We start from the raw sequence: 21,350 nt of genomic DNA on the forward strand, positions 1-21,350 counted from the left end.
TTTTAGGGGGCAAAGTGGAGGGCATCAGGGAAGAGGGATTGAGCTGGAAGTAGGTGGATGAGGGATGTCACAGATCGTTTGCAGATTAGTTACCCCGGGAATGTGTGCAAAGCAGACCAGAGTGACACACTAGGTTTGTGGGGCACGTTGGATAGTGGATCGACTCTGACAAAGGGAGGATCAGTGTGCAAAATGCCTCACTGTTGTTTTAGCTCCATCTGCACAGCACTATAACGTCCCGGGGTGTTCAGAGGAGAGTAACCAGATGATTCAAGGACAGTTTCTGAGGTGGGGTCACTGGAGCTGAAGCATTAATTCTGCTCTCGGTTTCCAGACGCTGCTGAAGGTTTTCCAGCAATTTTTGTTTTGGTTTTCTATTTACCAGCATCTACAGTTATAGAGGCACACGGCACGGAAGCAGACCCTTCGGCCCAACTCGTCCATGCTGACCAGATATCCTAAATCAATCTTGTCCCATTTGCCAGCATTTGGCCCTCTAAACCCTTCCTATTCATGTACCCATCCAGATGCCTTTTAAATGTTGTAATTGTAGCCTCCACCACTTCCTCTGGCAGCTCATTCCATACACGCACCACCCTCTGTGTGGAAAAACTTGCCTCTTAGGCCCCTTTTAAAACTTCACCCCTACCATGGGGAAAAAACCCTTGATTATTCATCCCATCTATGTCCCTCACAATTCTATAAGGTCAATCCTCAGCCTCTGATGCTCCAGAGAAAATAGCCTCAGCCTATTCAGCCTCTCCCTAGAGCTCGAACCCTCCAACCCTTGCAACATCCTTGTAAATCTTTTCTGCACCATTTCAAGTTTGACAACATCCTTAGTTCTTTGAGTTTATTGTGCAGCAGTTGAGAGTCCCAGCTGTAATTTGGATCCAGCTCACCGAGGTTTCGATGACCAGTTGGGAGGTATGTTTGGTGAGGATGGTGTTACCAGCACAGATTCCTGACCCTGACTGTGCCTGGTGCTTCCCACCCAGCTTCGCAGAAACAGTTGAATCTCTGAATTCACTCTTTCTCTGCCACAAGTGGATGCTCACAGGGAGCTGGGGCTCCAGGAAACGTCAGCAATGGGGGGCCTTGACCCTTAAGAATTAACTAAAAATTCCTGTCCCTGTGTTCAGATCTCTCCAGGGTCTCGACCCTTCCATATGTGTCACCCCTTCCGGCCCTTAAACCTCTCCATTGCTACAGTTGGCTCCTCTTGCCCACTCTCAACCCCCATTAGGTGGATTGGCCACCCCAAACTGCCCATAGTTTCCAGGCTAGGTGGATTGGCCATGGGAAATGCACGGTTACAGGGAAAGGGTAGGTGGGATGGGTCTGGGTGGGATGCTCCTCAGAAGTTCAGCGTGGACCTGATGGGCCGAATGGCCTGTTTCCACACGGTAAAGATTCTATGATTCTAATTTCTTGTGTGAAACACCTTCTTGTGAGAGTCACAGGCTGGTGAAGATGTGACCCCAAGTTGGAGCAGCCCAGGAGGTCACCGCAACCGGTCTCAGAGGTCCCCATGGCTAGAGAAGGGATAGTATCAGTTCTAGACCATCAGATTCAGAATATTTCCATGTGTGTGTGAAAAGGAGAGTGACACTAATGAGCAGGGGCACGATTAGTGAAGCCTCCCACAGTCTGCCAGCTGCTGATATGGAGCAGGATCAACTGGTCTTCTATCAGTGGCCATCGGGCATCTTTGAGGGGGAGGTTTGTATTTTTGTGCATTGTCCCTCCATCGCACTCTTCAGTTAGAGCTGTTGCCCCTCTAGGTGTTTGATTTGTGGAGTGAGCTGTTCTTGTTTCCTCCTTCCAGTTCAGTTTGACGGCAACAACAAGAATCGACCCTCGCCTCCAAAACAAGAGAAGGTTCGGCACCAGACCAGGCTGTCGGGGCCCAACTTCAAATCTCTCAAACATCAAAGCCTGGAGTTCGGTGGAGCTTTGGGAGAGAGAGTGGAGCCGAACCTGCCTCTTGGGAGCCAGACGTAAGTGTATGACCAATCCATCATCATCCATCAAACCCTCAAAGATTGCTTGGGCTAGTGGGGAGGAAACTGTTCAGGCAGTGGCTTTGATAAGATTGTGTGTGTGTGTGTGTGTGTGTGTGTGTGTGTGTGTGTGTGTGTGTGTGTGTGTCTGTGTGTGTGTGTGTGTCTGTCTGTGGGTGTCCGCGTGCACATGTATGTACGTGTGTGCATGTTTGTGAGTGTGTGCAGCGTGTGTATGTGAGCATACTCGTCTGTGTGTGTGTGTGCATGTGTGAGTGTGTCTGAGAGAGAGAGACAGAGTGAGTGAGTGTGTGCGTGTGTGTGTGAGAGAGAGAGGGAGACAGAGTGAGTGTGTGTGAGAGTAAGACAGAGTGAGTGTACATACGTGCTTGCATATGTATGCATGCGCATGTGTATGTGTGAGAGTGAGTGTACGTGTGTATGTGTGCACATGTGTGTGCATATATATGCGTATGTGTATGTGTGAGAGAGGCAGAGTGAGTGTGTGTGTGAGAGGGAGACAGAGTGAGTGTGTATGTGTGAGTACTATTGTGCGTGTGTGTGTATGTGTGTGTGTATGTGTATGTGTGAGAGAGGCAGAGTGAGTGTGTATGTGTGAGTATTATTGTGCGCAACACAATGTGAATGTGTGTATATCATGTTGCAGGTGGCCGTCCAGTGGAGTGGGACCTGCTGAAACATATGTTCATGTTGAACACACTGAGACTGTGGTATGTGGTAGTGAGTGAGACAGAATACGAGTGAAACAAACACATCTTCCCCTCTTTTTAAATTCACCCTGCAGCTGGTATCATGGAGCAATCAGCCGGACAGATGCGGAGAATCTCTTACGTTTGTGCAAGGAAGCCAGTTACCTGGTCCGGAACAGTGAGACCACTAAGAACGATTACTCCCTCTCACTCAAGTAAGTGTGACACCCCATGTGTGCTCCATCAGCTTGGGATCTTTCTGACCCAATGTCCCATCACAGCATCTCCGGTGCAATCACACGGACACACGTAAATCAGTCAGACACCAATGAGAGAATCCCACAGATATCAGCAAGAGGAGAGCTCAGCAGCTGGGGTTATGGAGTGGGCAGCCATGGGGGGTGAGCCATTTCCAAAGGTGATGGCAACTTCTACATTATAGTCGGTTCACTTGGCCCGGAATCATCCTCACTCCCAACCCCCATCCTCACTCCCAACCCCCATCCTCATTCCCAATCCCATCCTCACTCCCAATCCCTACCCTCACTCCCAACCCCCATCCTCACTCCCAACCCCCACCCTCACTCCCAATCCCTACCCTCACTCCCAATCCCTATCCTTACTCCCAACCCCCATCCTCACTCCCAACCCCCACCCTCACTCCCAATCCCTATCCTTACTCCCAACCCCCATCCTCACTCCCAACCCCCACCCTCACTCCCAACCCCTATCCTTACTCCCAACCCCCATCCTCACTCACAATCCCTATCCTTACTCCCAACCCCCATCCTCACTCCCAACCCAATCCTCACTCCCAACCCAATCCTCACTCCCAATCCCATCCTCATTCCAATCCCGTCCTCACTCCCAATCCTACCCTCACTCCCAATCCTACCCTCACTCCCAATCCTCATCCTCTCTTTGAGTTCTCAACACTCCCCTATAGGTTGCCCAAGCTTCAATTTTCCACTCTCCCCGATATAGTTGTTCGGCACATTCCCACTCCTGTCATTCACTTTGTTATTAACGTGGCCACACTGGGAGTACACCGGGGAGGGACAATGCCTGGCAGTATTTTCCCTTTTATTAACTGTTTTATTTCGGGGACATGGGTGTTGCTGCACACGCGTACGCATTTATTGCCCTGTCCCTAGTTGCCCTGGGAAAGGTGGTGAACTGCCTTCTTTAACCACTGCGGTCTATGTGCTGTAGGACCACAGGGCCAACCGCTGTGGATCTAGACTGTGTAGGTAAGGATGGCAGATTTTATGCCTTGGATGGGCCTTAGTGAACCAGATGGATTTTTATAACCATGCAGTCATTGTGTGAATCAGGCAAGCATTTGATTCCAGATTTGTTCATTAATTCAATTTACTCGTCCCATCTGCTGTAATGGGATTGAAACTCCTTTCTGGATCCCAGGACTATTTTAAAGTAACATTATCACTGTGGCCCTGTACCTTTGTATAAAGCATCATTCTACTGCTGAGGCACAGGCTTGTTTAAATGGGTCCCTTTAAGCCCATAATTCTTTGTTCCTCTTTGAATCATCCTGGGAAATGGGCTGGTATGAAAGGTTAAAATATGAATATTTGGTGCAGTTATTGCTCATCCACTTCAGTGTTTCAATAAGCAAGGCCAGAGCTTCTCATGCTATCAGTGCATGGGGACAGCATTCCATTGACTGCGCTTCCCGAGGGACCAGAGACAGATCAGATGGCATTTTCCCAGGAGATAGCACATTGCAATTACAGCTCAGCGTATAAGAGCTGACAATTTGCCACTGTGTTGCTCCGAGAGTTACATGAGCTCTCCTAGATGCCTATATTCAACTTTTTGTTGCGAAGCAAACTTAATTGGAAGTGACAGGAGCTTGGTGCAGATTGAAAGCGTATTTACTGAGCACAGGCATGAGGTACATTTCGAGGAGAGAGAGAGAGAGAAAGAGACACAGCTCACATACTCTGCTGTAACTTCCCCACCCTGTCCCAATGCACTTAACATCAAGAATAATCCCCCTGCTATGTCATTCTTCAAAGGGTAATTACATAGGGCTCAGGCCATTGCTGCGTGTTTCCATTTTGCTCTTCAGAGAGATAAATATTCCCGGGGGTGTGACAGCACAGAAATGACACTTCGTGGAGGATGTTCTCAAATAGGGCTACTTTTGACAGACTGAAAGACGTACACCCCTTCACCGGTAGAACATTCCAGAATGATATAGAACCGAGATCTATCCCTGGTCTGTGCTGATTCATCACACACCAGGTTGAAATAGTGTGTGGTGACCAGCTGTTTGACTGTGAGAGGCATCATATCGCTCTCTGGAGGGGTGTACATTGACTTGAGTATCTCAGGTAAAGACTTTGGGTTGGGTTGGGGGATGGCAGTGAGATCTACCAGGGACTGATTCTATTTCTCCCCAGTCTACTCCTGCCACGTCCCCAAATGCAAAACTTGGGGACAGCTGGAAGCCATTCAGCCCAAGCGGGTCTGGCTGGCAGTGAACTTTCTGGCAGTGTAGTGATAGTGTTCCTGCCTCTGAGCAGGAGACCCAGGTTCAAGTCCCACCTGCTCCAGAGGTGTGCTGTAACACATCTGGGCAGACAGTTCAAGAGCTGAATCTGCTTAGCTGGGCTGTATCTGAATTCCATCCACCTGCCCTGTCTCTGTAAACATTGGCGCCACCAGCAGAAATCTATCAATCTCACTTTTGAGATTTACAGCTGGCCCTCAGCAGCGTTCATTGTGGGGATTTCCCCTGTCCTTTTGGTGAAGGAAGAGCATTCAGTGCTCCTGCGTGATGACTCCACAGTCGAATGGCTAATCACCATGCACTGCCTCTACCCAGCATGTGAAGGAGGCAGCCTCAGAGTCCCATTTGGCTTCTGTGGGATGTGGCCTGAGGCAGGGGTTCTACAAGAAAAGAAGGGGAGTGGGGAGAAATGAGTAGCATTGACCACCTCATATGTTGCTGCTTTAACAGCTGCAGCAGAATTAGAGTGAAAATTTCAGGGCAGCCGCTCCCTGGGTCTGGTCTCCTGTTATATGTTAGATTACATGAATTCTGCCTACGTCAGGCACAGCTCAGGCTGAGCCAGCCACAGTTCCCCATTTATACTACTTGGGTCAGGCTTCAAACACAGAAGGAGAGCCTGCAGCCCACTGTGCCCAGGCCAACCCTTTGAAATCCAATTGGTTTCCGCAGCCTCCTGCTCTTCCTTCTGTTGCACTGTGGTCACCATTAAATATTTACCCAGTTCCGCTTTCGAAAGCCTCTACTGCAACTGTTTCCAGTGTCCGTTCAGGCAGAGCACAAACACAGAGGTCAGGAGCGAGGTTGGGTGGGGAGGCGGGCTGAAATCGCACCACAGAGGCCAGTATCCCATCATCAAGTCAGGCTTTATTTCCATGTGTTGGGTTTGGGGTGGCCGGTGTGGCTGAGAAGGAGTTGGAATGTTGAGAACTTTCTCGATCATTTTGAGGTCAGCGCCACAGTACGCAAAGTGTTCTCTCAAAATGTGAGGTAGGCTGAACACATTTGAGCCGCTCACTTGATTGGAACTCCACTCCCAGGGCCACTGCACCCCATGCGATCCTTCACGATGAGCACAGGATGGCAATTTGCTTGCGTAAGTAACTTTCCTGACCCAAAGTTGCAGTTTGGCATTGTTTGACTAGCTGGCTCAGAGGCTTGAACAGAAGACCCATCTGATTGGTCTCAATTCGTTTTTCTCTCCACATCTTCCTTTGGATAGTTTGGGATTGTTCAGTTGCCAACCGTCTCTGCTGTAAGTGAGATGATTATTATTGAAGAGTCCATGTAATAATGCATGAGGCATCAGGGACAATCCATCAGCAATCCACTTTCTGTCAGATCACATTTCCACTCAGTCTTCACAAGAACTGACACAGAGAGACTTGCATTTATATAGCATCTTTCATGACCTCTGGACGTCCCGCAGTACTCCCAAGTGGAGTCACTGCGTTAATGTAGAAGCCACAGCATCCAGTGTACCACAAGTAAACCCCCACAGGCAGCAGTTAATTGTAGCTGTTCCTCTGAATTTGTGACATTGGTTTAGGAATAGTAATTTGTCATGGCAACAGGAAGAACCAGACGGTCATTCTCCCACACCCCGTGCCCCACAGGATCTTTGACACCCACCTCAGAGGCAGACAGCAGCTCATCGTCATCTTTAACAGTGCAGCACTGCCTCTGTACAGAAGGAGCATCGCACTGTCACAGGGTCAGTGCTGAGGGAGTGGGCACTGTCAGAGGGTCAGTGCTGAGGGAGTGGGCACTGACACAGGGTCAGTCCTGAGGGAGCGGGCACTGTCACAGGGTCAGTGCTGAGGGAGCGGGCACTGTCACAGGGTCAGTGCTGAGGGAGTGGGCACTGTCAGAGGGTCAGTGCTGAGGGAGCGGGCACTGTCACAGGGTCAGTGCTGAGGGAGTGGGCACTGTCAGAGGGTCAGTGCTGAGGGAGCGGGCACTGTCACAGGGTCAGTGTTGAGGGAGTGGGCACAGTCAGAGGGTCAGTGCTGAGGGAGTGGGCACTGTCACAAGGTCAGTGCTGAGGGAGTGGGCACTGTCACAGGGTCAGTCCTGAGGGAGCGGGCACTGTCAGAGGGTCAGTGCTGAGGGAGCGGGCACTGTCAGAGGGTCAGTCCTGAGGGAGTGGGCGCTGTCACAGGGGCAGTCCTGAGGGAGTGGGCACTGTCACAGGGTCAGTGCTAAGGGAGTGGGCACTGTCAGAGGATCAGTGCTGACGGAGCGGGCACTGTCAGAGGGTCAGTGCTGAGGGAGCGGGCACTGTCAGAGGGTCAGTGCTGAGGGATTGAGCACTGTCACAGGGTCAGTGCTGAGGGAGTGGGCACTGTCACAGGATCAGTCCTGAGGGAGCGGGCACTGTCACAGGGTCAGTCCTGAGGGAGCGGGCACTGTCACAGGGTCAGTGCTGAGGGAGTGGGCACAGTCAGAGGGTCAGTGCTGAGGGAGTGGGCACAGTCAGAGGGTCAGTGCTGAGGGAGTGGGCACTGTCAGAGGGTCAGTGCAGAGGGAGTGGGCACTGTCACAGGGTCAGTACTGAGGGAGTGTGACACTGTCAGAGAATCAGTGCTGAGGGAGTGGGCACTGTCGGAGGGCCAGTGCTGAGGGAGTGGGCACTGTCGGAGGGTCAGTGCTGAGGGAGCACCGCACTGTCGTAGGGCCAGTGCTGAGGGAGAGCTGCATTGTGTGAGGATCAGTGCTGAGGGAGTGGGCACTGTCACAGGGTCAGTTCTGAGGGAGTGGGCACTGTCACAGGGTCAGTGCTGAGGGAGTGCCGCACTGTCAGAGGGTCAGCGCTGAGGAGGTGTGCACTGTCGGACGGTCAGCGCTGCGTGAGCACGCACTGTTGGAGGGTCAGTGCTGAGGGAGCGCCGCACTGTCGGAGGATCAGTGCTGAGGTAGTGGGCTCTGTCGGAGGGTCAGTGCTGAGGCGAGCGCCGCACTGTCGGAGGGTCAGTGCTGAGGAAGCGGGCACTGTCAGAGGTCAGTGCTGAGGGAGCGCTGCACTGTCAGAGGGTCCGTGCTGAGGGAGCGCCGCACTGTCGGAGGGTCAGTGCTGAGGGAGTGGGCACTGTTGGGGGGTCAGTCCTGAGGGAGCGCGCACTGTCAGAGGGTCAGTGCTGAGGGAGCACCGCACTGTCGTAGGGCCAGTGCTGAGGGAGAGCCGCATTGTGTGAGGATCAGTGCTGAGGGAGTGGACACTGTCACAGGGTCAGTGCTGAGGGAGTGGGCACTGTCACAGGGTCAGTGCTGAGGGAGCGCGCACTGTCAGAGGGTCAGTGCTGAGGGAGTGGGCACTGTCGGAGGGTCAGTACTGAGGGAGTGTCGCACTGTTGGAGGGTCAGTACTGAGGGAGTGTCGCACTGTTGGAGGGTCAGTACTAAGGGAGTGTCGCACTGTCGGAGGGTCAGTGCTGAGAGAGTGACGCACTGTTGGAGGGTCAGTGCTGAGGGAGTGGGCACTGGAATGTTTGAGGACTCTGGGACTATACTCATTGGAGTTTAGAAGGATGAGTGGGGGATCTAACTGAAACTTACAGAATACTGAATGGTCTGGACTGAGTGGATGTTGGGAAGATGTTTCCATTGGTAGGAGAGTCTAGGACCCGAGGGCATCGCCTTCGATAAAAGGGAAGACCTTTTAGAACAGAGATAAGGAGAAACTCCTTCAGCCAGAGAGTGGTGAATCAGTGGAATTCTCTGCCACAGAAGGCTGTGGAGGCCACTTCATTGAGTGCATTTAAGACGGAGTTAGAAAGGGTCTTGATTATCAAGGGTTACGGGGAGAAAGCAGGAAAATGGGGTTGAGGAACCTATCAGCCATGATTGAATGGCAGAGCAGACTCAGTGGGCCAAATGGCCTAATTTCTGCTTCTATGTCTAATGGTCAGAAGGTCACGCTAATCCAACATGTGACAATGCCCTAATCTGGTGCATGTGATGAGAGGTCGCTAGAAAGTGGCAGCATGTACTCACCCAGCAAGGATCTTGATGCAGCCACATCAGTGCAATGTAGAAGAACAGAATGTTTCTGAGATTCAAAATATGCCGGTGGGCCAGCAGGTTCCTGAAGTGTTGTTGTGCAGTCTGGCAGCTGGTGAGCGCAGTGCAAGCTCCCAGTAGCAGAGAGGGAATGGGGCGCTTCTCCTATTAACTAGTGTGAGCAACGGTGGCTTTGTGAAAGCCTCTGTACTTAAAGAAATGAATTATTAAGGGACCTTTCCTCTATTAACGTTCAAAATTGGTGGACAGTTTTCACTGTACAAATAGGTGTTGGTTATAAACATTGACAAGAATAAAGAACGTGATTTTCAGTTCTACTCATACATTATTGATCAGTTCAACTGCACATTTAAAGTATTCCTATCTGTTGTGCCCACGAACTTTATCACAGAGAACTGCAAGATGAATACAGCCATATCATCTCAGAATTCCTCGTCATCCATCCCATCCTATCCCTGGGAGACGGCCAGTCACCTCTCAGATTGGGTGGGTTAACTACGTTGAAATTTTTTCAATCCTCGCTCCTAGCTCCTCTTACTTTCTCCCATTACCAGGAGGCAGCAGCTTAAACTAGTGAGAAGGAAGTTAGGAGGTAAAATGTGCTGGAGGCAGAGAGTGGGGAGGGTCTAGATGGAGGGAGGAGGAGGTGGCTACATGGGAGGAGAGGCTGGTGAAGGGACCTCCCCGAAATGTCCCAGCTTCATACTCCCAAAGCACAATTGCCAGAAATGTAGCAATCTCACCATCCTTGACAGAATTAATAAGACAGGTTTAAGGTGAGTTGAGAAAGATTTAAAAAGGACTTAAAGAGTAACATTTTCACAGAAGGAGTGGTGTGAGTATGGAATGAGCTGCCTGAGGATGTGGTGGAGGCTGGTTCAATTCCAACATTTCAAAGGCATCTGGATGGGTACATGAGTAGGAAGAGGTGAGAGGGATATGGTCCAAATACCGGCAAATGGGATTAGACTAATGTAGGATATCTGGTCAGCATGGACAGGTTAGTCTGTTCCAGTGCTGTGTGTCTCTACAGCAGAAGACCTGTCCCTCACTATCACCGCAATCCCCTCTGGCCCCTCTTCCTGGAGGAATTTGTTTTTGTCTTTGGATTGCATTCACTCTATGGAGCTAGTGACAGTTCTCATAAAGGGCTGGTAGCCTCTGTTCCTCTTATTCCTCCTTAAACTTCTGTGACCCTCTCTCACCTCCTTAACACTGACCTCACCAGTTCCAGGTCTCCTTATGTGATTCAATGTTGAGTTTTGTTTGACCATGCTGCTGTGAGGTGCCTTGTGATGTTTCACAATGCTAGTGGCTGTTGTCGTTCAGGCCATTCAGCCTCTTGAGCCTGTTCTAGCAGTCAGACAGACAACGGCCGAACCCTAGCCAAGCACCAGCCGCACCTCAGAACTCTTTCCAAAGTGTAATTCTGGACAGTGTTACACTGCAGGTGCGCACACTGTGATTTGGTTGTTGTCCTAATGCTAAAATCCTACAATTCACCTTGTTTGTGACTTGTGGATCTTCCTGTGCACAGCTGTGGCCATCTGTCAAAAGTTGAGAAAAGATGTGAAGTGGCCTCTTTTGGCCATTGAGTCATACAGCAAGAAAACAGACCCTTTGGTCCAATTCATCCCAAGCTGACCTTGTCCCATTTGCCAGCAATCACCCCATATCCCTCTTAAACCCTTCTTATCCAGATACCCGTCCAGATGCCTTTTAAATGTTGTAATTCTACCAGCCTCCACAACTTCCTCTGGCAGCTGCTTGCACACATGTACCACCCTCTGCGTGAAAAAGTCACCTCTCGGGACATTTTTAAATCTTCCCCCTCTTGCATTAAACCTATGCCCCTCTAGTTTTGAATTCCCCTACTATGGGAAAAAGACCTTGTCTATTCACCCTATCCATGCCCCTCATCATTTTATAAGAAGTCACTCCTCAGCTAAGGACAGTCAGGGAGACAATCTCTGCCCAGACAAGGCAGTACAGGCGGAAACCATCATCACATTGAAGAACTATTTATCTATGTGTTTGCGATGCTCCAGCTTATGGGATTAGAGTAGTTAGGTGCTTGTTTTTGACTAGCACAGTCTCGATGGGCCAAAGGGCTTTCTTCTGTGTGGTAAACTTGTCTGACCAGGGGTGTTGGACAGTTTATTCCAATAGAATCATCTGCTTGGTAATCAGGACTATCTCCTCTCTTTCCCACCTCCCCCCGACAAAGTTTTCCACAAAAACTCCTTCTCCCCTTACAATCCAGGCAATGATCAGTTCAACACCAATCAATGTCCTAAATGCCCTGAGCTGGTGAAGGCTCTGATCTACGTGATTGAGTAAAACGCAAATAGAAAATAACCTGCCAGATTCTTAGGGCAGAGCTATTTCAACATTTGATGGTCTTTTCCTAAATACATCTCTAATGCATCTTTAATGAAGCTTCTCAGTATCTGCCGGCACATTGAGGGAATCGAATTGAAATTAATAAGCTTCATATAACACAGGTATCAGCTTTTGAAAATTAATTTATGTGTAAATTGCATCGCCTTGTGCCCTGCATTAAAAGATGTGTGGTTCCATTTGGTTTTTCTTTCAAGAATTTACAGCAATGCCAAAGGGACTTTGGCTTTTATTTAAATAGGTTGTTATCTGTAAACTGAAGGATTGCTTTTATTTTTGCACGGAGTTGACTCTGGGAAAATTAGCATTTCCTCTGACTCTTTCTCCCTCTTGCTCGATGTCTCTCTCTCTCTGCACCGCATTTGTCTCTCTGCTTCCCCACTTACCCCACTCTCTGCCCCTCTATCTCTTTCTATCCATCTCTCTGTCCTCTTCTCTCTCTAGCCCCCACTTCCCTCTGTCTCTCTCTCTCTGTCCCCATCTCTCTATCCATTTTTACTCCCTTCCCTGTCACTCTCTCCCCCCCCCATTCCCCCTCTTCTCTCTGCATCCCATCTCTCTCTCTGCACCTCATCTCTCTCTACAGCCCATCTTTCTCTCTCTGTCCTTTCTCTCTCTGTTTCTCTTCTCGCTCTCTGCACCCTATCTCTCTGTCTCTCTATCCAGCTATCTCCCTGCACACTATTTCTCTTTTTCTTTCTTTCTCTCTACACTTTCTGCACCCAATCTGTCTATATCTCCCTCCCTCTCTGTCCCTATCTCTATCTATCTTTCCAGTCCCTTTCTCTCTCTGTCACCCCATTTCTTTCTGTATACCTCTTTCTCCCGTCCTCCATTTATCTATGCTCCCACTGTTTGTCGGCTCTCTCTCTGCACCGCTGTCTTTGTTCCCTCTCTCTCTCTGCCTGTCTGCCCTCTCTTTCAGTTCCTCTCTTTCTCTCTCTCTCTTCCTCTCTTTTCTTCCTTCTGTCTCCCCATCCCAATACCCTTTCTCTGTCTCGCTCTCCTCCACCTCTCTCATGCTCCTTCGCTCTCTCTCTCTCTCTCTCTCTCTCATTCCCCACCCACCCCCACCTCCATGTGTCTGTCTGTCTCTCCCTCACTCCCATTTCTATTAGCCATTTAGTGGTGGGTGAGGTATTTTATGCAGATTTTAGTCTGCTACCAGCTGCCTGCTTCAAACACAGTTTGCATATAAATTACTTATTTAAAATACAATTATAGCCACTCAGTCAGTGTAACTGAAAGGGTTGCACAAGTAATTAAAGTGTCACTTCCTGAGGCAATTATATAGCTAGTGACAAAGATGGCTGACACATCTGTGTATCCTTCAGCCTGTTTGCTCCCAAATGCCCCTGTGTCTGACTCTTTACAGGCCATGGAAACCAGAGGTGAGGCTACCTTTCATTCTGCTCTATCAGCAACTTGGAAAATTAAAGCTCAAAAGCTGAAGTTAATTGTCCTAAAGGTGAGGGATCTTGGGAACGAAGCAAAAGTTGATCAATGTTTTAGCTTCTTCTGGTTTTTAATTGCTTCATTCTTCACAGGAGGTTTCTGAAGCTTGGTTAAAGTTTAGGTGGAATTTAGTTGGACCCCACTCAGGCTGCAATGTCAGTGCAGAGCACGACTCTGGTCTCCAGACTATAGAAATGTTGGAGAAAATGCAAAAACAGTACAAAGAACTGAGGCATTGCAACTCTCATGAATGACTGAATCGCCTCCATCTTCTCAATGGCACTTACGGATGGGCAATAAACGCTGGACTAGCCAGCGACACCCACACCCAGTGAACAAATTTTGGGGAAAAAAAGTCCTACTAGCAGCTGATGCAATTTACATTCAACAGATACAACTTCTGGAATGGAAAGCTCATCATTGACAGTGGGTTTGCTGAGCAAGTACCCGCATGTCCTTGAGGGTACAAAATCTGCCATGCCTACCCAGCCTGGCCTACATGTGACTCCAGACCCACAGCGATGTGGGTGACTCTCTGAAATGCCTGGGCAAACCTCTCAGTTTCATAGGACTTAGGGGTGGGGAACAAATGCCACCATGGCCCTCATCCCATGGCAGAAATGAATGTAATACCCCTGGAACATTCAGTTCACCAGCTCGAGCGCACGATCAGCACAAGCTGCTGACGGAACCTGTGATTTTTCTAGGCCACGATGCCTCGTTATGTCAGTGTGCTGATGGACTGAGCTGTCAAGGCAGAATGGGTTTGAAGGAGGAATCTGATGATTAATGGAAATGTTCTTGTTTATGAATAAAGGATCAACATGGGAATTCTTCAAATTATGCAAGTATAGTCAAGGCCCTGGAGAATAACAGATCGCTCCAGCGTCGGCCATGCTGTTGGTTTCTGCTCCAAATATAGAACGTGGATTTGCACAGCATCCTTCAGTCTCGGACATCCTAAGATAATTTACACCTTGTAAATGTCATAGAGTCATAGGCTTGTAGAGGATGGAAGTAGACTCTTTGGTCTAACTCATCCATTCTGACCAAATATCCTAAATTAATCTAGTCCCATTTGCCAGCATTTGGCCCATATCCCTCTAAACCCTTCCTATTCATGTACCCATCCAGGTGCCTTTTAAATGGTGTAATTGTACCAGCCTCCACCACTTCCTCTACCAGGTCATTCCATACACACACCACCCTCTGTGTGAAAAAGTTACCCCTCAACTCTCTTATAAATATCGAACTTTTAATGGCAAAATATGGAGCCAATGGAGTGCAGCAAACACTGTTTTTTCATGAAGATTGATGGATAAATCTTTATTGTAACACCGGGCAGAACCCGCCTCCTCCACCTTCAAGTAGTTTATGCAATCATTGACCTTGCTCAGACAAAGCATTAATTTAATTCCTTATCCAAAAGCCAGCGCTCCCTCGGCACTGACCCTCTAACAGTGCGGCGCTCCCTCAGCGCTGACCCTCCAACAGTGCGGTGCTCCCTCGGCACTGAACCTCCGACAGTGCGGCGCTCCCTCGACACTGACCCTCCGACAGTGTGGCGCTCCCTTGGCACTGACCCTCCGACAGTGTGGCGCTCCCTCGGCACTGACCCTCCGACAGTGCGGTGCTCCCTCAGCACTGACCCTCTGTTGGTGTGGCGCTCCCTCAACACTGACCCTCCGACCGTGTGGTGCTCCCTCAGTACTGACCCTCTGACAGTGCGGCGCTCCCTCGACACTGACCCTCCGACAGTGTGGCATTCCCTCGGCACTGACCCTCCGACAGTGCAGCACTCCCTCGGCACTGACCCTCTGTTGGTGTGGCGCTCCCTCGGCACTGACCCTCCGACAGTGCAGCCCTCCCTCGGCACTGACCCTCTGACAGTGCGGCACTCCCTCGGCACTGACCCTCCGACAGTGCGGCGCTCCCTCGGCACTGACCCTCCGACAGTGCGGCGCTCCCTCGGCACTGACCCTCTGACAGTGTGGCACTCCCTCAGCACTGACCCTCTGACAGTGTGGCACTCCCTCGGCACTGACCCTCCGACAGTGCGGCGCTCCCTCGGCACTGACCCTCTGACAGTGCGGCACTCCCTCAGCACTGACCCTCTGACAGTGTGGCACTCCCTCGGCACTGACCCTCCGACAGTGCGGCGCTCCCTCAGTTGACCTGAATCAAGTAGTGAATCTCTGGGGTGGGACTCAAACTGATGATCCTGTGGCTCTCCACTGTGTCTGAACAAAACTGTTGTTAGTTTCTACTAACTGCATCGTCTGCCTCTGTCATTCCTTCAAGTTGGTTTGCTGTTTGTTAGCATTTTCTGAAAGTGAGACAGTTGGCTTGAATGTCTGAGTACCATTCACGCCGGCACGTGCAGGGGTTGATATACAGTATGTCTGCCATACTGTAGCTTTGGCATCGCTCCACTTCTACATTTCTGCATGGTGCGTGTAGAACCCTTTGACGACTGCATCTCTCAAACGACGGAAACATTTTATTGAGAAACCTTGGTAAAGAGCCAGCTGCTGTGTTTTCAATAAGCAAGTGCCCTTGAAGATAATACAGTGTTCCACTCATGTTGACAGGACGGTGGCTGTTTGGCTCATCATATCTGGGCTGTCTCTTCGCCAGAATAATTCAGAATTAATCCCATCGGCTGCCCCCTCCACTTCGCTCTGTATACGTCCTCCACTTCATGTCTGCCTTAACAAAAATCAGCCAAACAGTTGTCAACATCAACCCTCCTGTAAAAGTGGTTGTTTTGTAAACGTTGCTGGAAAGAGACTTAAAGTCAAATCTTTTCAACATGGTTTCATGGAAGACACTATGACCGTGGCCCAACCACTCAGCACATTCTTCTCATGCTGTTTAAATCAGTGCTGGCTCTCTAAACGGGCATTCTTATGTATCAGTCCTGGTGATTACAAAGTAAACAGCTTCTGATTTGTGTCTCAGAGTAGCAATGCTTAAGTTCTGTACTGACAAGGACTGATACATTCTGCCAAACATGATATGGATATTCCAGTTTCTTTCATGTCATGACTCGGTTAGTGTCTCCCAGTCAGAGATCCCTGCACTGTCAGGAGGGTCAGTCATGCCACAGCGCCACACCATTTCAACAGGCAGCAGTGACATAGTGCCACACTGTCAGAGGGTCAGTGCTGGGGGAGCGGGCTCGGTCAGAGAGTCAGTACTGGGGAAATGGGCACTGTCGGAGGGTCAGTGCTGAGGGAGCGCCGCACTGTCGGAGGGTCAGTGCTGAGGGAGTGCCGCACTGTCGGAGGGCCAGTGCCGAGGGAGTGCCACACTGTTGGAGGGTCAGTGCTGAGGGAGTGCTGCACTGTCAGTGGGTCAGTGTCAAGGGAGTGGGCACTGTCAGAGGGTCAGTGCTGAGGGAGCGCCGCACTGTCAGAGGGTCAGTGCTGAGGGAGCGCCGCACTGTCGGAGGGTCAGTGCTGAGGGAGTGCCGCACTGTCAGAGGGCCGTGGGAGTGGGCACTTTCAGAGGGTCAGTGCTGAGGGAGTGGGCACTGTCAGAGGGTCAGTGCTGAGGGAGCGGGCACTGTCGGAGGGTCAGTGCTGAGGGAGTGGGCACTGTCGGAGGGTCAGTGCTGAGGGAGTGGCGAACTGTCAGAGGGTCAGTGCTGAGGGAGCACCACATTGTCGGAGGGCCAGTGCCGAGGGAGTGCCACACTGTTGGAGGGTCAGTGCTGAGGGAGTGCTGCACTGTCGGTGGGTCAGTGTCAAGGGAGTGGGCACTGTCAGAGGGTCAGTGCTGAGGGAGTGCCGCACTGTCGGAGGGTCAGTGCCGAGGGAGTGGGCACTGTCAGAGGGTCAGTGCTGAGGGAGCGGGCACTGTCGGAGGGTCAGTGCTGAGGGAGTGGGCACTGTCAGAGTGTCAGTGCTGAGGGAGTGGGCACTGTCAGAGGGTCAGTGCTGAGGGAGTGGGCACTGTCAGAGGGTCAGTGCTGAGGGAGCGGGCACTGTCGGAGGGTCAGTGCTGAGGGAGTGGGCACTGTCGGAGGGTCAGTGCTGAGGGAGTGGGCACTGTCAGAGGGTCAGTGCTGAGGGAGTGCCACATTGTCAGAGGGTCAGTGCTGAGGGAGTGGGCACTGTCAGAGGGTCAGTGCTGAGGGAGTGCCGCATTGTCAGAGGGTCAGTGCAGAGGGAGCGGGCACTGTCGGAGGGTCAGTGCTGAGGGAGTGGGCACTGTCAGAGGGTCAGTGCTGAGGGAGTGCCGCATTGTCAGAGGGTCAGTGCTGAGGGAGTGGGCACTGTCGGAGGGTCAGTGCTGAGGGAGTGGGCACTGTCGGAGGGTCAGTACTAAGGGAGTGCCGCACTGTCAACCAGGTGGGATTGGAATGCAGCTTTCCTGGCTCAGAGGTAGGGACTCTACCACTGGCCCACATCTGCCACTCATAGTAAGGATATGATCAGTGCAAAACCTTCAGAATCTCATGTAAAAGGCAATGGAAGTCGTTTTAAGAGTCTTTTTAGTTGTCTTTTTAAGAGATTCCTCGCTCCTTCAAATTAACTGCGATTGAATTGGCTATCAATGATTTTTACTATCCCAGGATTTGGACCGAGGAACAGCTGTTAGCTCTGAGCCCTGTATCTCTGGAAACCAGTTACTGGCCTTTCTAATCTCATGGGCTATGCATGCACAGAAAGGAGACAACATTCAAAAGTGTGCAAATCGGTGGATCACTTTAATAACCATCCCAGGGAGACCCCAGAAAACTCAGTAGTCAGTCAAGAGCTACAAACTTGACAACAACCCCTTTCCTATTTCACACATTTACTGTTTGAATGTACAATTCAGCAAAGTGTCAGCCATTGCACAGGGCCCCTGGGTCACAGGGTTCTAGTGGGGCACTGAGGAGGAGCTGCTGCTGCTGGAGCTGGTGATGGTGCTGCTGCTGGAGCTGGTGGTGCTGCTGCTGGAGCTGCTGGTACTGCTGCAGGAGCAGGTGGAGCTGCCGTTTGTGCTGCTGGTGGTGGAAGAGCAGGTGGAGTTGCTGCTGGAGGAGCTGCTGGTGGTGCTTCTGGTGGAGCTACTGCTGCTGGAGCTGCTGGTGGTGCTGCTGCTGGAGGTGCTGCTGCAGGAGCAGGTGGAGCTGCTGTTTGTGCTGCTGGTGGTGGAAGAGCAGGTGGAGTTGCTGCTGGAGGAGCTGCTGGTGGTGCTTCTGGTGGAGCTGCTGGTGGTGGAGCTGCTGTTTGTGCTGGTGTTGGAGCTGCTGGTGGTGATGCCGCTGGTGCTGCTGGTGGTGGTGCTGCTGTTTGTGCTGGTGGAGCTGCTGGTGACACTGCTTTTACTGTGCTGCATGAAACTGAGGCCCCGTCAACTTTGTCGGCTGGATCGATGTGATCGTACAGTACCATCCCTGCTATCCTGGGCCGATAGCTATTGCTCACCCAGCTGCTAAACACCGGCAAACTGATTGCACTGAGACGCTGCTGGCTGTGGGATCTTGCTGCCCTTTAAACAATGAGCATATTCGAAAAGTATGCAACATGTTGAGACAGCGAGTGCTGTTAAGTGTGAGTCTCCCTGTTTTAGCTTGGAAACAGGCCATTCAGCCCAAGAGTTCTACACCAGTGTTTGCACTTCTCTACAGCAACCTCACATTGCCCACCATCTGACTGCCAACATATTCCTTTCCGTGTAGATATCCACATTTTCCCTGAAATTGCTCTTTCTGGATCAGCCTTGGTTACAGTCACAACAGCTTCAAAGCAATGCATTGATTGAGAGATAAAGCTTCAAATGGAAGCAGTCAGCTTCTGGCATGCAATATCGACCTATTTAGCAAGTTCGGAGGGGATTGATTCTGCATCCAGGAGATCAATAGAGGACGGGTCTGAAATCGACTGCTTGTGTAATCAGGCTGGATTTACTATTTTCCGGACAACCCCATAGTATATCACAGTGTGGAACAAATGCTATTTTTACTATCCAATCTTATCTAATATTTGTTCTTTGGTGTTTGAGCATCATTGCTAGGCCTGGCATATACTTCCCATCCCTATTTTGCTTCATTTCCTGGAGGTTTCTCCTGCAAAGTTAGGTACGACTGGCCATGAAGGAACAGTGACAAAGGCCCAGCTGATAGCGTGGCTTGCAGAAAAACCGAGAAGTCATTCCCATGGCTGGGTTACATTTCTCCATAATGATGGGCACAAAATTCCCAAGATGCCAATGAACTGTTGTTGGATCACACAATTTTCAGGGTCATGTTGCACATTGGGTTCTCCCTGAGATCTTCAGTTGGGCCACGTGGAATCATACAGCAGGGAAACAGGCCCTTCAGTTCAATCAGTCCATGCAGAACATAATCCCAAACTAAACTAGTCCCACCTGCCTGAGCTTGGCCCATATCCCTTCAAACCTTTCCCATTCACATACTTATCCAAAGGTGTTTTAAATGTTGTAACTGTTCCTGCATCCACCACTTCCTCGGGAAGTTCATTCCACACATGAACCACCCTGTGTGTAAAAAAAATTGCCCCTCATTACTAATTTAAATCTGTCTCCTTACACCTTAAAAATATGCCTCCCAGTCTTGAAATCCCCTACCCTAGGGAAAAGACACCCGCCCTTCACCCTATCCTTCATTAATTTATAAACCTCTATAAGATCACCCCTCAACCTCCAATGGTCCAGGAAAAAAAGTCCCAGCCTATCCAGCCTATCTTTACAACTTAAACCGTCCATTCCTGGCAACATCCTGGTAAATCTCTTCTGAACCCCCTCCACCTTAGTAATATCCTTTCTGTAACAGGGTGGCAAGAACTGGGCACAATATTCCAGAAGAGGCCCCATCAATATCCTGTATAACCACAACATAATGTACCAATTCCGACGGTCCAAGATCTGAGCAATAATGATTAGGCTTCCTCACCATTCTGTTACACATACGTGACTTAAATTTCAAAGAATTATGTAATTGTTTTTGCAGCCGTTCCTTCCGCAGGCTCGATCTCAGCTCTAGTCTCCACGGAATGTAATAAATAGGGGCAGTGGTAGGCCATTTGCCCCATCAAGCAAGCTCTGCCATTCAATACAATCCTGGTCTATCTTGAGCTTCAGCACCACCTTCCCACCTGTTTCCCATAAGCCTCAACATCCCAAGAGATCCATAATCTGTCCGTCCTAGCTTTCCCATTATCGCCATACATGACCGTGAGCAGAGAATTCCAAATAGTCACAATATTTGAGTGAAGAAATCTCTGGTCACCTCAGTCCCAAATGATTGGCTCTTTATCCGGACACTGTGCCCCAATGTTGCCAACATATCCTCAGCACTGAACCTCCGATAGTGCCCAGCCCCACAGTACTGACCATCTCATAGTGCCCACCCCCACAATACTGATTCTCTAACAGTGCGGCACTCCCTCTGGACTGACCCTTCGACAGTGCGGTGCTCCGTCAGCACTGACCCTCCGACAGTGAGGTGCTCCCTCAGCACTGACCCTCTGACAGTGTGGCACTCCCTCAGCACTGACCCTCCGACAGTGCGGCGCTCCCTCAGCACTGACCCTCCGACAGTGAGGTGCTCCCTCAGCACTGACCCTCCGACAGTGTGGCACTCCCTCAGCACTGACCCACTGACAGTGCCCACTCCCTCAGTACTGACCCTCTGACAGTGCGGCGCTCCCTCAGCGCTGACCCTCCGACAGTGCGGCACTCCCTCAGCATTGACCCTCCGACAGTGCCCACTCACTCAGCACTGACCCTCTGACAGTGCCCACTCCCTTAGTACTGACCCTCTGACAGTGCGGCGCTCCCTCAGCGCTGACCCTCCGACAGTGCGGCACTCCCTCAGCATTGACCCTCCAACAGTGCCCACTCCCTCAGCGCTGACCCTCTGACAGTGCCCACTCACTCAGCACTGACCCTCTGACAGTGCCCACTCCCTCAGCACTGACCCTCCAACAGTGCGGCACTCCCTCAGCACTGACCCTCCGACAGTGTGCCCACTCCCTCAGTGCTGACCCTCTGACAGTGCCCACTCACTCAGCACTGACCCTCTGACAGTGCCCACTCCCTCAGCACTGACCCTCCAACAGTGTGGTTCTCCCTCAGCACTGACCCTCTGACAGTGTGCCCACTCCCTCAGCGCTGACCCTCCGACAGTGCGGCACTCCCTCAGCACTGACCATCTGACAGTGCCCACTCCCTCAGCACTGACCCTCTGACAGTGCCCACTTCCTCAGCACTG

General features: G+C 50.8%; 1 protein-coding gene across 3 annotated transcripts in view; it reads left to right on the forward strand.

Moving 5' to 3' along the window:
• The window catches only part of LOC125446853 (SH2 domain-containing adapter protein F-like), a 209,065-nt gene that overhangs the window by 156,946 nt on the left and 30,769 nt on the right, over nucleotides 1–21,350 (forward strand). For all 3 annotated transcript variants that reach the window (XM_048520776.2, XM_048520775.2, XM_048520777.2), the window contains 2 exons: nucleotides 1,829–2,000; nucleotides 2,809–2,928. In XM_048520776.2, coding sequence (XP_048376733.1) covers nucleotides 1,829–2,000; nucleotides 2,809–2,928 — 292 coding nt within the window. The remainder of the gene's footprint in view (nucleotides 1–1,828; nucleotides 2,001–2,808; nucleotides 2,929–21,350) is intronic.

This window comes from Stegostoma tigrinum, chromosome 36 (assembly GCF_030684315.1).
Source record: "Stegostoma tigrinum isolate sSteTig4 chromosome 36, sSteTig4.hap1, whole genome shotgun sequence".
Taxonomy (NCBI): domain Eukaryota; kingdom Metazoa; phylum Chordata; class Chondrichthyes; order Orectolobiformes; family Stegostomatidae; genus Stegostoma; species Stegostoma tigrinum.